The 11935-nt window shown below is 46.6% G+C and overlaps 1 protein-coding gene across 1 annotated transcript; it reads left to right on the top strand.

Annotated features, from left to right (window-relative positions):
- Window positions 1-2498: 2498 nt before the first annotated feature.
- Window positions 2499-10432, top strand: MALSU1 (mitochondrial assembly of ribosomal large subunit 1; the record flags this gene model as incomplete). Its single annotated transcript, XM_084260674.1, has 4 exons — window positions 2499-2691; window positions 4558-4736; window positions 7700-7781; window positions 8922-10432. 4 exons carry the CDS (start codon window positions 2499-2501, stop codon window positions 9098-9100), a joined length of 633 nt encoding a protein of 210 aa, XP_084116800.1. The 3' UTR covers window positions 9101-10432.
- Between the last annotated feature and the right edge of the window lie 1503 nt (window positions 10433-11935).

Raw genomic sequence — 11935 nt, 5'->3', positions numbered from 1 at the left:
TCTTAGACCTGTCAAATACTTGTCATCATAATACGAATCTAGTCTTCACTACCAGTTGCTCAAGTGCATGGGAAAGTGATTTAAGGATGTAAACCAAACAGATCCAAACATCCCTGTGAGATTAGTTGTTAAATTCAACAGTGTCTTTTCTTCTTTTGTTTCCAGGTTCTCCAATTATTTTCATTCTTTCATAGCCATTTCAGTCACGTTATTTAAAGCACCATATTTGCCATCGTTCAATCGACCTTACATGTTAACATCCTATTGTCTAACCGTAACTGGACATGTAAAACTATTCTCTGACCTAAACACAGAACATGTTTCCTGCAAAAACCCCCTGCCTGCATGCCATGTCCTCTGCTGACAGGAAGGACTGCAATTGTTGCTCTAGCTCGAGGCAGGATGGGTTTGGTGGAAGGGTTAAGATGTGTAATGCAGCATGAAAAAGTTAAATGTCACAGCTGTAACACTTCAGGTCAGTGATGACAAGGGCTGCCACTGACCTAGGATATATGCAGAAAGCACCTTGTTTCAGCAAAATATCGCATGTTAGGAGCTTAGAGACGTCTTAAGCTTTTGCATAGGAAACAGCTTTCAGGCTAACTTTTATTATCTTTTAACCTAAGCATAGACAATAGCTTGTACTTTGTTCCTTTATATTTTTGTAATTTGATTTTACCTTTTCAGCTGTAATTTCAATTTCATACCTCTTTTATACAATGGAATCTAACTGCTGCATTGACAAATAAAACAACTAATGATTTTAAAGAGTGTATTTCCTTTGTCTCAGAGATACTGTCAGATAATCAACTTGATGAGTTGCCTAAATACCAATCAAAACAGTATTTATACAACTGGATTTGCCTTAGTCTTGTTTCATTTGTGGTTATCCAGGTATTTCTGCAGTCTCCAAGAGTACTCGGAGCAATGGCATCACAAATCTGAGAAGTGAGGAGGCTTTCTTAACAAACAGATGACAGCTGATGAGCCCAATTTCAGAACAGATCAGGATACAAATGAACTTCATATCCTTCAAAGGCAAGAACAGCTGACAAACAACAGATTTGTGAATGTCAGTAAATGTTACAAAATACAGGTTTCAGGCATCCCCTCTGTAGAAGTTAACATCAAGGAATGACATCAAACTTATATCATCCTTAAAATGTCTTTTCAAATCTGTCTTTAAGAGAAATGGAAACATTAGTTGGCCAATTACTTTAAAAAATGAAGTATTATTTCCAACCACTTGTTTTGGTCCTCTCATCTTCTTGAACACTTTTTGTATCACACAACTACGTGCCTGATCAGATGTAGCTTTTTTTTTTTCTCTCACTGAAAGCGTTTCTAAACTGAAACTAAGGCTAAAAACTACCAGCCCTGAAGGAATTCTAGAGGACTCAAACTAAACTTTGCAAGAGACATCCAGATGCTATGGCCTATTAGTATAGCTGACCACCTCCACCATTCTGCAACACAGTTGACCTTCCTTAAAAGCTAAAGCTTTTATTCCCACAGGTCTTTATTATTCACAAGATTATGCCTTTTAACAGCATCAGTTTACCATCATATTCAGCGAGGGAAGGGAAAAGAGTCTGGAGTAATTATTTCATTTACTATCAGACTAAACGCCAACATCTCCAGGGGAAGCAGGGAGGGGGAAGAGAAACTTATTTTACTGACAGTAAAATACAAATGCTTGACCTTGCCAGGCCATAGCATTTTAACTTATAACAACATTCACCATAACAAAACAAATACAGCAAGGTCACTGCCATGCATCCATTAATGCTGTGGTGGGAATTACACGGATGTAAAAACACTGTTTCCCAAGGAAAAACGTGTTAGCTTCACACCAGCTGCAGCTTCTTAGGCAAACCCGTAGCCTTCAGAAGGCTCGAACTGGGGCGCGGGTTCAGGGCTGGTATGGCAGTGCCCACGCTTTGCTCCTGCTCTTCTTCAGCCTCCCAAAAAACCATCACAGCAGAACGCTGGCTACTGGTGCGCAGGTCCCGCTCGTCCCTGCCTCCGCCGCCTGGTAGCTCAGACCCCGCTCAGAGAGCGGGGAAGGGGCGGGGAAGGGGCGGGGAAGAGGAGGCCCAGCCACTGCCCGCCCCGGCGCTCCTATCCACACGCCCAAACCCCGGCACCGGGACTCTGACGGGCGAGCGGGGGCAACCCGCGGCTGGGCCACACGGGGACTAAGCAGAGCGGCCCCAACGCCCGCTGCTTTGAAAGGTGCCGCTTCTCAGTCAGCGCCCGTTCCCCGTGGGGCTTCTCGGGGCCGAGCGCCCCTGGGTCCCAGGCGCTCCCGGGGGCCGGCGGAAGCCGCCTCAGCCCGCCGCCGCTTCAAGGCAGGCACCGCGCACGCGCCTCTCCGTCCTGCCCGACCGGCGGCAGGATGCACCAGTGAGGCGAGAGGGACGTCTCCGCAGCTGGCCAATCGGCGGGCGCTGTGGCAGGGAGGGGGCGGGCCGCTGTGTCCGTGTGTGTCGGTGGGCATGTGGCGGTCATTGTCTGTGGGGCGCCGGTTGCTGCCGCCGATCTCCGCCGCGGCGTGTGGCGCTCTGTGGCCGGAGCCGCTCCCCCGGGTGTGCGGGGTGCTCCGCGGGGCCTGTGCGGCGGCGCGGGGCGCGGGAGGCGGCGGAGCCGGGTCGTTGGGGGCGGCGGCGGCGGGACTGCGCCAGGCGGCAGGTAGGGCCCAGCGACGGGCGGCCTGGCCGCGGTGTGGCGAGCTGCCGGCGTAACCCGCGGGTTCTCCCGGCGCCTGGCACCGGCCGCGGTCCTTTCGGCTTCCCGTTAGGCCTCGTTATCCCATGGCTATAAGCTTCATTATTCCCAAAGAGTTCTGGGAGGGTTCCCGCAGGCCTGCGGCCTCGCTGGGCGAGGGAGGGGGTGTGTGGAGCAGGCCCTTCCCCGCTGGCAAGGCGCTGGCAGCTCTGAACGCCGCTTGAGGTGATGTCACCGCCCCCACGCGAGGTAAGGCGCGAGCCTGGCGGGCCCGAGCGTGGCCGTCAGGCAGCAGGGCAGGGAGACGGCCGACCCGAAGGCCCCGGGCCCGGTGCCCTCCGGCCCTGCGTGAAGTGGAACGCCCCGGGGGTGAAACTAACTGTTAGGGACGCACGGAATCCCCTTTGGCAGCTGCGGGGGGATCCCGGGCCTGCCCGGTGCCGTGGAATCATCCTTACCTCGGCCGAGATCGTGGGGCTCAGGGTCAGCATTGGCGCTGCACCAGCATCGCCCCCGCTGTAAAGCGGGGGGGTCGGCGACTAGCACGGGCTGAGCCTGTGTGTAGGCACGTGGAGGAACTTTTGTGAGGACAGTGGTGCCGAGTGGAACGCTCGTGGAGTGATTTCACTGTACAGATCACAGGGCAAGGGCTGGCTGTGGGCGTAAGCAGTGTGTGCACAGAGATCGGGTTTGTTGTTGTAGCTGTGCTGGGGATCTGCAGCCCGGATCTGAGCGTGACATTCAGTGTGGCAGTGTGCCTGGGGTTGTTTAGACCGTTCGTTCTCTTAAGTAGGCACTAGAGACTTCACATGTGGCTACCAGGCAAATATTTAACTTTTGTAACCGCTGCGTCTGGAGGAGCTGTGGCCACTGCTAATTTTCTGCATGTGTGACCACAGCAGAGTTGAAAGAGTGCATGAGTCCCTAAGCTCAAAGGCTTTCATTTACAGACATCTGATCCAATTTCATATCCCCATTCATGCATATAATTATATGTAGCTATTGTTCTTTTGTTTGGCTTTTTCTTTATATTGGTAAATACAAAGCTTGGCTGTGCGCTGATGCTCAGTCTGCACAAACGTTCACTTTATAGTGGCAGACATGGATTGCTGAAAGATTCAAATTATTCTTTAAGTATGCACATACCTAATTAGGGAAAACTAGAAATAAACTGATTTCATGGTGTGAACAGAAGGTAGTTGCACTAATTTACAAGTTTCTAAACTGTCTGTCTTAAACTGTTGAAGGCCTGAAGCTTTGTCTACAGTATCCCAATCCTCTGTGGAAGAACAGACTAGGGAAAAAGACTTGGCTTTACTCTGTATGAAGATATAAAGTATCTTCACACTGCCTCACATAAGCTGTTTTCCTTACACAGATTTAATCTACTTCAGATTTTAGAGTAATTTCACCACCATGTATTATGACAGGCCTGTTGAAAGAATTGTTCTGAAATATTTTTCTTTCTGTCTGTTGTTTTAATAATGTTTGCTGAAGTACTTAGTTTCATTTATCTTGATTGACAAATATCTGATAGTAGCATTGACTCTTACCCATTAACAACAAGAAATAAGTTACCCAAGAGAAACCTTGATGTTTGCTGACTGCTCTATCTAGTGATAGCATCTTATTTGCCAGAAGTGTGCTTACCACACTTTGATGGTTTGAAAGATATTCTTGTTGCATTGTCAGTATCAAACTGAATTCCATGGTGAGTAGGTAGCTCAGGCTACAGTTCAGCTCCTTGCCAGTTTAAGTCTTCTTAAGTGGCTGATTTTTGCTGTTAAGAAGATAACTTGTCACTGTATTATTTTTTTCTGTCTGTTACAGATACTGTTCTTCCAAAGTTCAACATTGACTTTGCTGTAGCTTTGCTGAGGCAGGAAAATGCTAAAGACATCTGTGTCATCCAGCTGCCTTCAGAAATAAAGTACTGTAATTATTTTATAGTCGTGAGCGGATCTTCACCACGACATCTCCATGCAATGGCACACTACATGCTGAAGATGGTAAGACAGTTCCTGCTGCACTCTGGGTTTTGTGGAATGGTTTTAAATGATGTGAAAGGAATTTTCCTGGGATTGCAGATATGAGGATATACCAGGCAAGATGAAAGTAATTATCCCTGTGTCATTTAGCTCAGAATACATCTAGCAGCTAACTGTATCTTCTTCCTTTGGTGATACTACTCAAAGTGTAAAGAATATGTTTTAAAACAGACCTCACTGTCTTTAGAAGAGTGAAGTCATGAGCACAGTTTGGTGCCTAGAACAAGAGTGAAGTGATGATGATGACCTCTGCCTACTTCTGTCTTCTGTCCAGTAAGCTTTATAGCTATTCCCACATAGTCAAAATAACTTAATCTGACTGTTCTCAAACCCTAATCCCTAAAATTTCCAGGTTTTTGGAAATATAATAAGGCCAGAAAAAAAGATGGCATGCTGTCAGGTACAGAGTGCCCTCATGGGCTTATTAAAGCAAACTGCTACTTAGTAGTCACTGTACTGTGCATGCAGAGGAGGAAAGGAGAAGCAGTAGCCATCTGTGCACAGAAATCTTTCAGTGTTGAACTTTGGCAGAATGTACACTTTCCATTACAAAAATGAAGGTCAGAATAGCAACACAGGTGGAGCACAGGGATAAGGACTGGTCTTGGGGAGGGAGGAACTTGGCTGGAAAAGAGCCAACAGACTGTTCCAAAGCATGGTGTGAGGAACAGGACATCTCAGGTGTCTGTACTTGACCTGTGGTTTGCCTTCTCTTCATGTGCTTTCTTTCCCTTCCTGACCCCGTTTTTCCTTGGGCTCTTGGTTTTTATTTTTCTTTCCTGTCCCATTGGTGTCAGCTCTGACACTTGGACTGGCAGGGAGACGAGAGGGGGAGATAGTATTGCTTTTGGGTGCCCTTCTGAGCAGGTGGAGGGAGTTCTCTGCAGGAACTAACACGTCTTTGCAAACTAAAATACTAAAAAGTTGCCTCAAGTTCGAAGTTGTGATCCGAATGTACTAAATTTAAGCACTTAACGTGTACTCTATTGCTTGCATAACTTGCTAGCCTTAAATCAGCAGCTCTTCATCTCCTCCAGACCAGGGGATACCAGGGAGCGCCACCCACCCTCCAAAAACTGACTGCTCCCTCTGGTGGCTGTGAGAGCAGCCTGGGGAGGCACGGCGGTCTCCTGGGCATCCCGAGAAACCGGGAAGCCTGGCCAAGTACTCAGGACTGACTGAGCTTACCTGGCGTTGAAAGTTTTCTAGGCAAAAAGTAACCTGAAGCTTAAGAAGTGAAGCAGAGTAGGCCTTGGGATTGCTGCTAGGCAGCTGGCTGGCCTTACCTCTACAGTGTGTAAAACGTTACGGTAACAGGTAATTTACTCACATGTGTAGCATGAAGTCTTCCTTCTTCTCTTCCAGTAGCTTGTAAATGGCAAAGTTGCAGCCACTGCTTACCCCTTCCTGCCTGGTTTTGTGTCAGAGGAAGAAACTGACCCTTGGCTTTATTCTGCCTGTTCACCGTTAACAGCCTGTAAAGAGGAGGCTGAAGGAAATGTGGAGATCAGCCTTTCCAACCCTGTTACACAGCTGTTGCCAGTGCCTGCCACGTGCTTTGGGGTTTCAAGCAGACTTTCAGAGAGTCCTTGACAGTTACCTGCTTTTGAGGACATCTCACAAGCTGTCATAAAGAAAGGAAGGTAGAACTTGTTCTGAAGTACATTGTGAAGGTTCTCCATTGTGGTTTACAAACTTGGGGCCGTTTTCTGGCAGCTGGCACTGTGTGGGAGTGACCAGGAGCAGTTGCATTTTGTGGCAACTGCTTCCTAAGTGAAGTAGAACTCATTTGCTGGCCAGCCATGCCGTTACAACCTGTTACTTTGTATTTTGTCTTTCATGGCAGAAAGGACTGTTAGGGCGCTGCAGCTTCACCCAGTTTCCTTGTACCTTTGTGCTGAAATAAATGTGGTTTGGTTTGGGTGCTAACTTCAGCTTGCAAAAGATTTCCATATTTTATTTGATTGGCTGCCACATCTAGAAGTAAGATAGAATTTTGAATAAAGGTGCTCTGTCAAGATGCAGCTGACTTTATTCCACTTTAATTTTTTTTCTATTGGTGTTTCTTGTGAAGAAACAAGTAGGTTGTGGCCAGATCCAAAAGCCACAGTCCTAGAGCCTCTAGTTGTTGAATACCTTCAGCTCTAGTGGGTGCTCAGGTTCTTTGTGTAGTAGGTGGGGAGGGCTGGGCTTCTCAGGCTGGCACCTAGGAAAGGTACTGTGTCAGGGCACCAGCTGCCTTGCCCTAGCAGAGCTTCTGCAGTCCAGCTTTGTGCTGTCCCCTTCACTCTCTCACAGTGCCTCACAACTTGGAAACCTGAGTGCTGGTCCTGCTGTCTCCCCATCTCCCACTGTGCTAGCACGTGCTCTCGAAAGGCAGGAGGCTCGTTTGCAGGCCTTCCTTATGGCATGGGTTGAAACCTGTTTTCTCCCCATTCCCCCATCTGAGAGGGGGATAACCTTGGCATCTCCATTTCTCCATCCTTAACTACCCAATGCAGTGGAAGGTAGTGGGAAGAAAATAAAACTTAGTGGTAATGGCAGTAGCGGTAATGGGAACCTATGACTAAAGGCTAATGCTAAGCTATTGCATTCAGTATTCATCTTGAGGAAAAATGGACACCTATAAAATTCATGGACAACTGTGGGAATTCTGAGCGTTAGAATTCCAGATTTGATACTAAATTCCATTGAGAAATCTGTACTTACTGTCCGCTGCTGCAAGGGGTTTGTGAGTGTGCTTGTTTGTTTGTTGTGGGGTTTCTTTTGTGCAGGCCCCAGAAGCAACATTAAATGGTCTAACCCACTTCAGATTTAAAACAACTGTAGGCAACTTAGCAAAATCCAGCTTATCTGATAGGTCTGAGTGAGTGCTTTTTCATACATGTGAAGTATTTCATTTTCTGCCATTGTTTCTCTCTCAGTACAAGCACCACAAAGAAGAAAGCGATCCTCATACTCACATCGAAGGGAAGGAGACAGATGACTGGCTGTGCATTGATTTTGGTAAATACTTGTGAATCTTGTAACTGTGGAGTTCTGCATGAGCTCTTTGGTGAAGGAAGCATCTCGCTGTGAGCCGTGGTTGCTGCGAGAAGCTCACAACACTTTGTTGGTTTAGGTTTCCAGTTGTTGCTTGAACTCATCAATACACTAAATTGTCACTATAAATAATTGTTGCTTAGAATAAAGCAGTAGCTACTCTTGAGTGGCTAAAACTGGTCTTTAATAAATCAAAAATAATAGTAGTGGAAAGAGAAAAGCTACTTCAATCATTTTTCTCAGGCTTATATCTGTCTGGAGGAGTGGGGGGGTTATTGCATGTGCCTTGGTAGTGAAGTGCTGTACAGACTTCTCTGTTGTTCAGATCACACTGTGACTCAGGGTCAAACCTCAGTGCTAATAAATCAAGCTTAGTGCTCCATTCTACACGTGTGACACTCACTACACAAGAGCCTTTGCATCCAGAAAATATGTCTCCTTCAGTGCTAGCTCTAGAATATCGCCCTTTAGCTTTGTGGTTTGGCTTAAAAGAGAAAACGGGTGAGTGAAGAGCACTGCAGCCAGTGAGATTAACCCTGGTTGCTGTACTGCTATAACAGAAAAACAGATTGAAGTTTAAGGACATAGCTGTGAAAAAAGTGCATTAGCAATACACCAGAATTAACATTCTCTACTATGGTTTGCACGGAATTAATGAAAACTTGTAAGAAAGAAGAACTTTTATAATTTAAAAAAATCCTGAGAAGTGTGAGCAATACACCTGAGGAAAATACTTGGCTATAGCTGGATGTTGGTAATCTAGGAAAGCTGAAAGTCCATCTGTAACCTTAGGGAGTGGACTCTTTCAAGTAATATGTCCTTCAGTTTACCACTTTGGGCTTGAGTCTTGCAATAATGTTTTAAGTTAGACCAGTGTTGTCCCTGTCATTCTCCTGGCTATAGCTTTGGAGCCTTTTGAAGGACTGACCAGTTCCTCACACTGTTGAAGAACTGGAACCAGCAACTGAAGCAGTGCCCTCCATCAGCTGATGGAGTTACACAGAGCCAGAAGAGAGGTGGAAGGCTTGAGCTCTTTGTGCAGCCAGACGTGGAGCGGTGCGTTGCAGTTCACCTTAACTGACTGTGACTGTCTGTTCCCTGCAGGTAGCATCGTGATACATTTCATGCTGCCAGAGACACGGGAGGTTTATGAACTGGAGAAGCTGTGGACGCTCGGTTCCTATGATGACCAGTTGGCACAGATAACTCCGCAGTCACTGCCACAAGACTTTATACTTGGACTGACTCCAGACAGCAGTGATCATCTTGAGACAAGAACTTAACAGGTGCTGAATGGAAAGAGAAGCGTGGGCATTCAGAGATCTGAGACACACAGACTGTCTTGATTACTGACCTGGCAGTCACTACAGGTGGTCAGTGTAAACATTGTATTTACTGAATGTGCCTAGGTAAAGTTCTGAACAGGCCACACAAACTATCAGAATCACGAGAATAATTTGGGCTGGAAGAGACCCTACAATTGAGTCCAACCATAAGATGTCAATGAAGGAACCTTATCATACAGGAGCTTCCTGGGGGAGATGCTGTCTCAGCAGAGATGGCAGTGAAGAGCAGGGCAAAGACAGCTGCTTAAGCTACTTAGCCTGAGAACTCATGCTCTGCAGTAATTGTTCTGTCTAGGGTCTTTGGAAGACCTGCCTGTAGTGGCAGTTGAAAACTGAATTTGAGCACTGCAAGGTAAAACTACCAGTAGTAGCACAGTTTAGATGAGGCTTCTTGTATTAAACCATTTGCTCCTGGTCACACTGAAGCAAGTCATGCTCCAAGTTTAACAAGGAGAGTAGACAGTGGTGTGGATAAGAACAGAACAGCCAAGAGCAGCAGCGACAAACATGTCTTGAGTTAAGAGCAGTAGGTCAGTTTTTCAGCCAAGGTCAGTCTGGTTTTTATTAGTAAAAACAAAAAGCCAGCCTAAAACCTGAAAGAGCTTCAATTGATTTATGTTAAAACCTTCAGCTCATTTGAAGTGTGCAGTTGGCCCCCTCTCTTGGTTTTCCTCTCAGTTTCTGTAAAAAGGACGCTGAGGCAAAGTAAACCTTCAGCTCCTTGCAGCAGGTGACGGTAGTTCCAAAGGGAGCCCTTGGCACTGAGCATTCCTTGCTACTGCTCAGCATTTCCAGGACTCACTGGGCAGAGCGTTCTCGTCCAACTGCCTCTTCGGCCAACAACCGGTTAGAAGAGCTTCAAGATGGAACAAAACTTGCCTATGTAAAGCAAGATGCCTTTCTGCACTGCAGGACAGGGCTGGATTAGAATTGCTTCCTTCTAGAGAAGCTTGCAATGCCACCATGTGTCATACAAAGCAGGACCTTCCTGAGGGTAATAACCCATTTCCCTCATAGCCTTACAAGCTACTTCAAGCCCTGGCTCCATCTCCTCCCTGCACAGCAGCTGCTGTTTGTAACATTCAAAGAAAGTGACCTTGGGATTTTTTTTGTCCTGTGGTTGTGTTGTACAGGGGGAAGCGTGTGGGGGTGGTTTGCTGCTTTAGAAATAAAAAAACCCACCAAAAACACAAACCCCAACCTTCTCCCTCATTTCCGACTGGTCGTGTTTTCTTTTTGTGCCTGGCCTCTCTGCCCTTTCAGGAATAACTGCCCCTGAGTTCACCTCCTCTTCGCTGCTTCAGTGTCAGAGTTCTGCAACTGAGGCAAGAAGCATTTATTAACCACAGTTAAACTATGCAACTAAAACAACTTTGCCCACAAAATAAAGGTAACAGTGCTAAGTCTGACTGCAAAGAAAGTTTCTTCATACTTGTCAATAAGTAATCCACACAGGGGAAAGATAACCTTGGCTGTCTGTATTACAGAGAGATGGGTTCTAAATCAGGCATTTCCTCTTCGGAGGGATACGTAGGAGTAACTTTAGATCATTCCCTACAACCATTTGCCTTTTGCTGCTGCAGATAAGTAATACTTGATGAATAGAGGCCGGTTCAGCAAACATCAAACCATTATGTGAAGCCACATTTAGTAACCAGAACTGCACATGGTATCCTGTCCCAGGGAGCACAGTAACAAAGGAGTGCCCAGAAAGGAACAGAGAGAGAGAGTGTGAGGGAACAGCTTGTGTGAACACCAGGACTCTCACAGCTGGAAAGGGGTAACGGTCTGTAAGACTAAGACAGGAAATCAAAAATAATCAAAGGAACTGAGGAGACAAACACCAGTGAAATAATAAGGTATAACTGGATTTACTGCCAGAGCACACTGAAGATCTGCTGGTTGCCATTAAATAAGCAGAGCTGCAAGCTCAGGGAAAGAACTTCTGCACCCCCCAATTTACCAGTGGCAGCCATCATCTGTGCTGAGGTACAGTGATACCCCAGGCAGGTTACCTGCCTGACTTGGTGAGCCTTCAGCCTGGCCCTCTGAGAAGCTGGGACATAGGAGCTGGCAGACACAGCCTGGATGGTCAGCACTGTACAACATTAAGCCCCTTTTGGAAGGAAAAAATGGGGAACAGTTTCAGTCCTACAGATCAGGCAATTTGTGTAAAATAAAAACACCAAGCAGCTTGTCTCATAAACCTACAGATTCATCATTCAGTCCTGTGCAGAGGTGTGTGTGGGTTGGGCTCTGTGCAGGAACCCTTGATGACAGGATGAGCAGCAGAAAGTTACCAAGGCAGAACTTCAGTCTTCATTTCGCCAATTCCCTGCACTGTGTTTGAGCAGCTTTATTATCACGTAGCCTGTGCATCCAGCAGCTGAGCTATGATCTCTGTTACAGCCCAACTTGAGTGCTTATTCCACAATTTCCCATGTTCATTTCAAAATCCTGTGCCCTAGTACCACGGGAAGACCATGCTAGCTGGCACAGCATCCATACTTCATCTAATGGAAATTAGCACAGGGAGCACATGCCTTTGGATTTGCAGCTTCGGAGTGAAAGCTTTGGCAGGTTAGAAGCAAATGAAAGCATCATGATTAGGCAAATGCTTAGAGCAGTCAGGGGGTTAGCTGTCACAGTCACACCAGCAATACAGAGGAAGGCTTAACTTGTGTTGCTCAAATGGCAGGGATGCCAGTCCTGGGAAAACAGCTCACTCTTGGCATGAAAAATGAGCTTAATAGGGTGTTGTGTTTCATGGGA

This window comes from Gallinula chloropus, assembly GCF_964237585.1.
Source record: "Gallinula chloropus genome assembly, chromosome: 2".
Taxonomy (NCBI): Eukaryota; Metazoa; Chordata; class Aves; order Gruiformes; family Rallidae; genus Gallinula; species Gallinula chloropus.
This window is presented reverse-complemented; position numbering and strand designations above follow the sequence as displayed.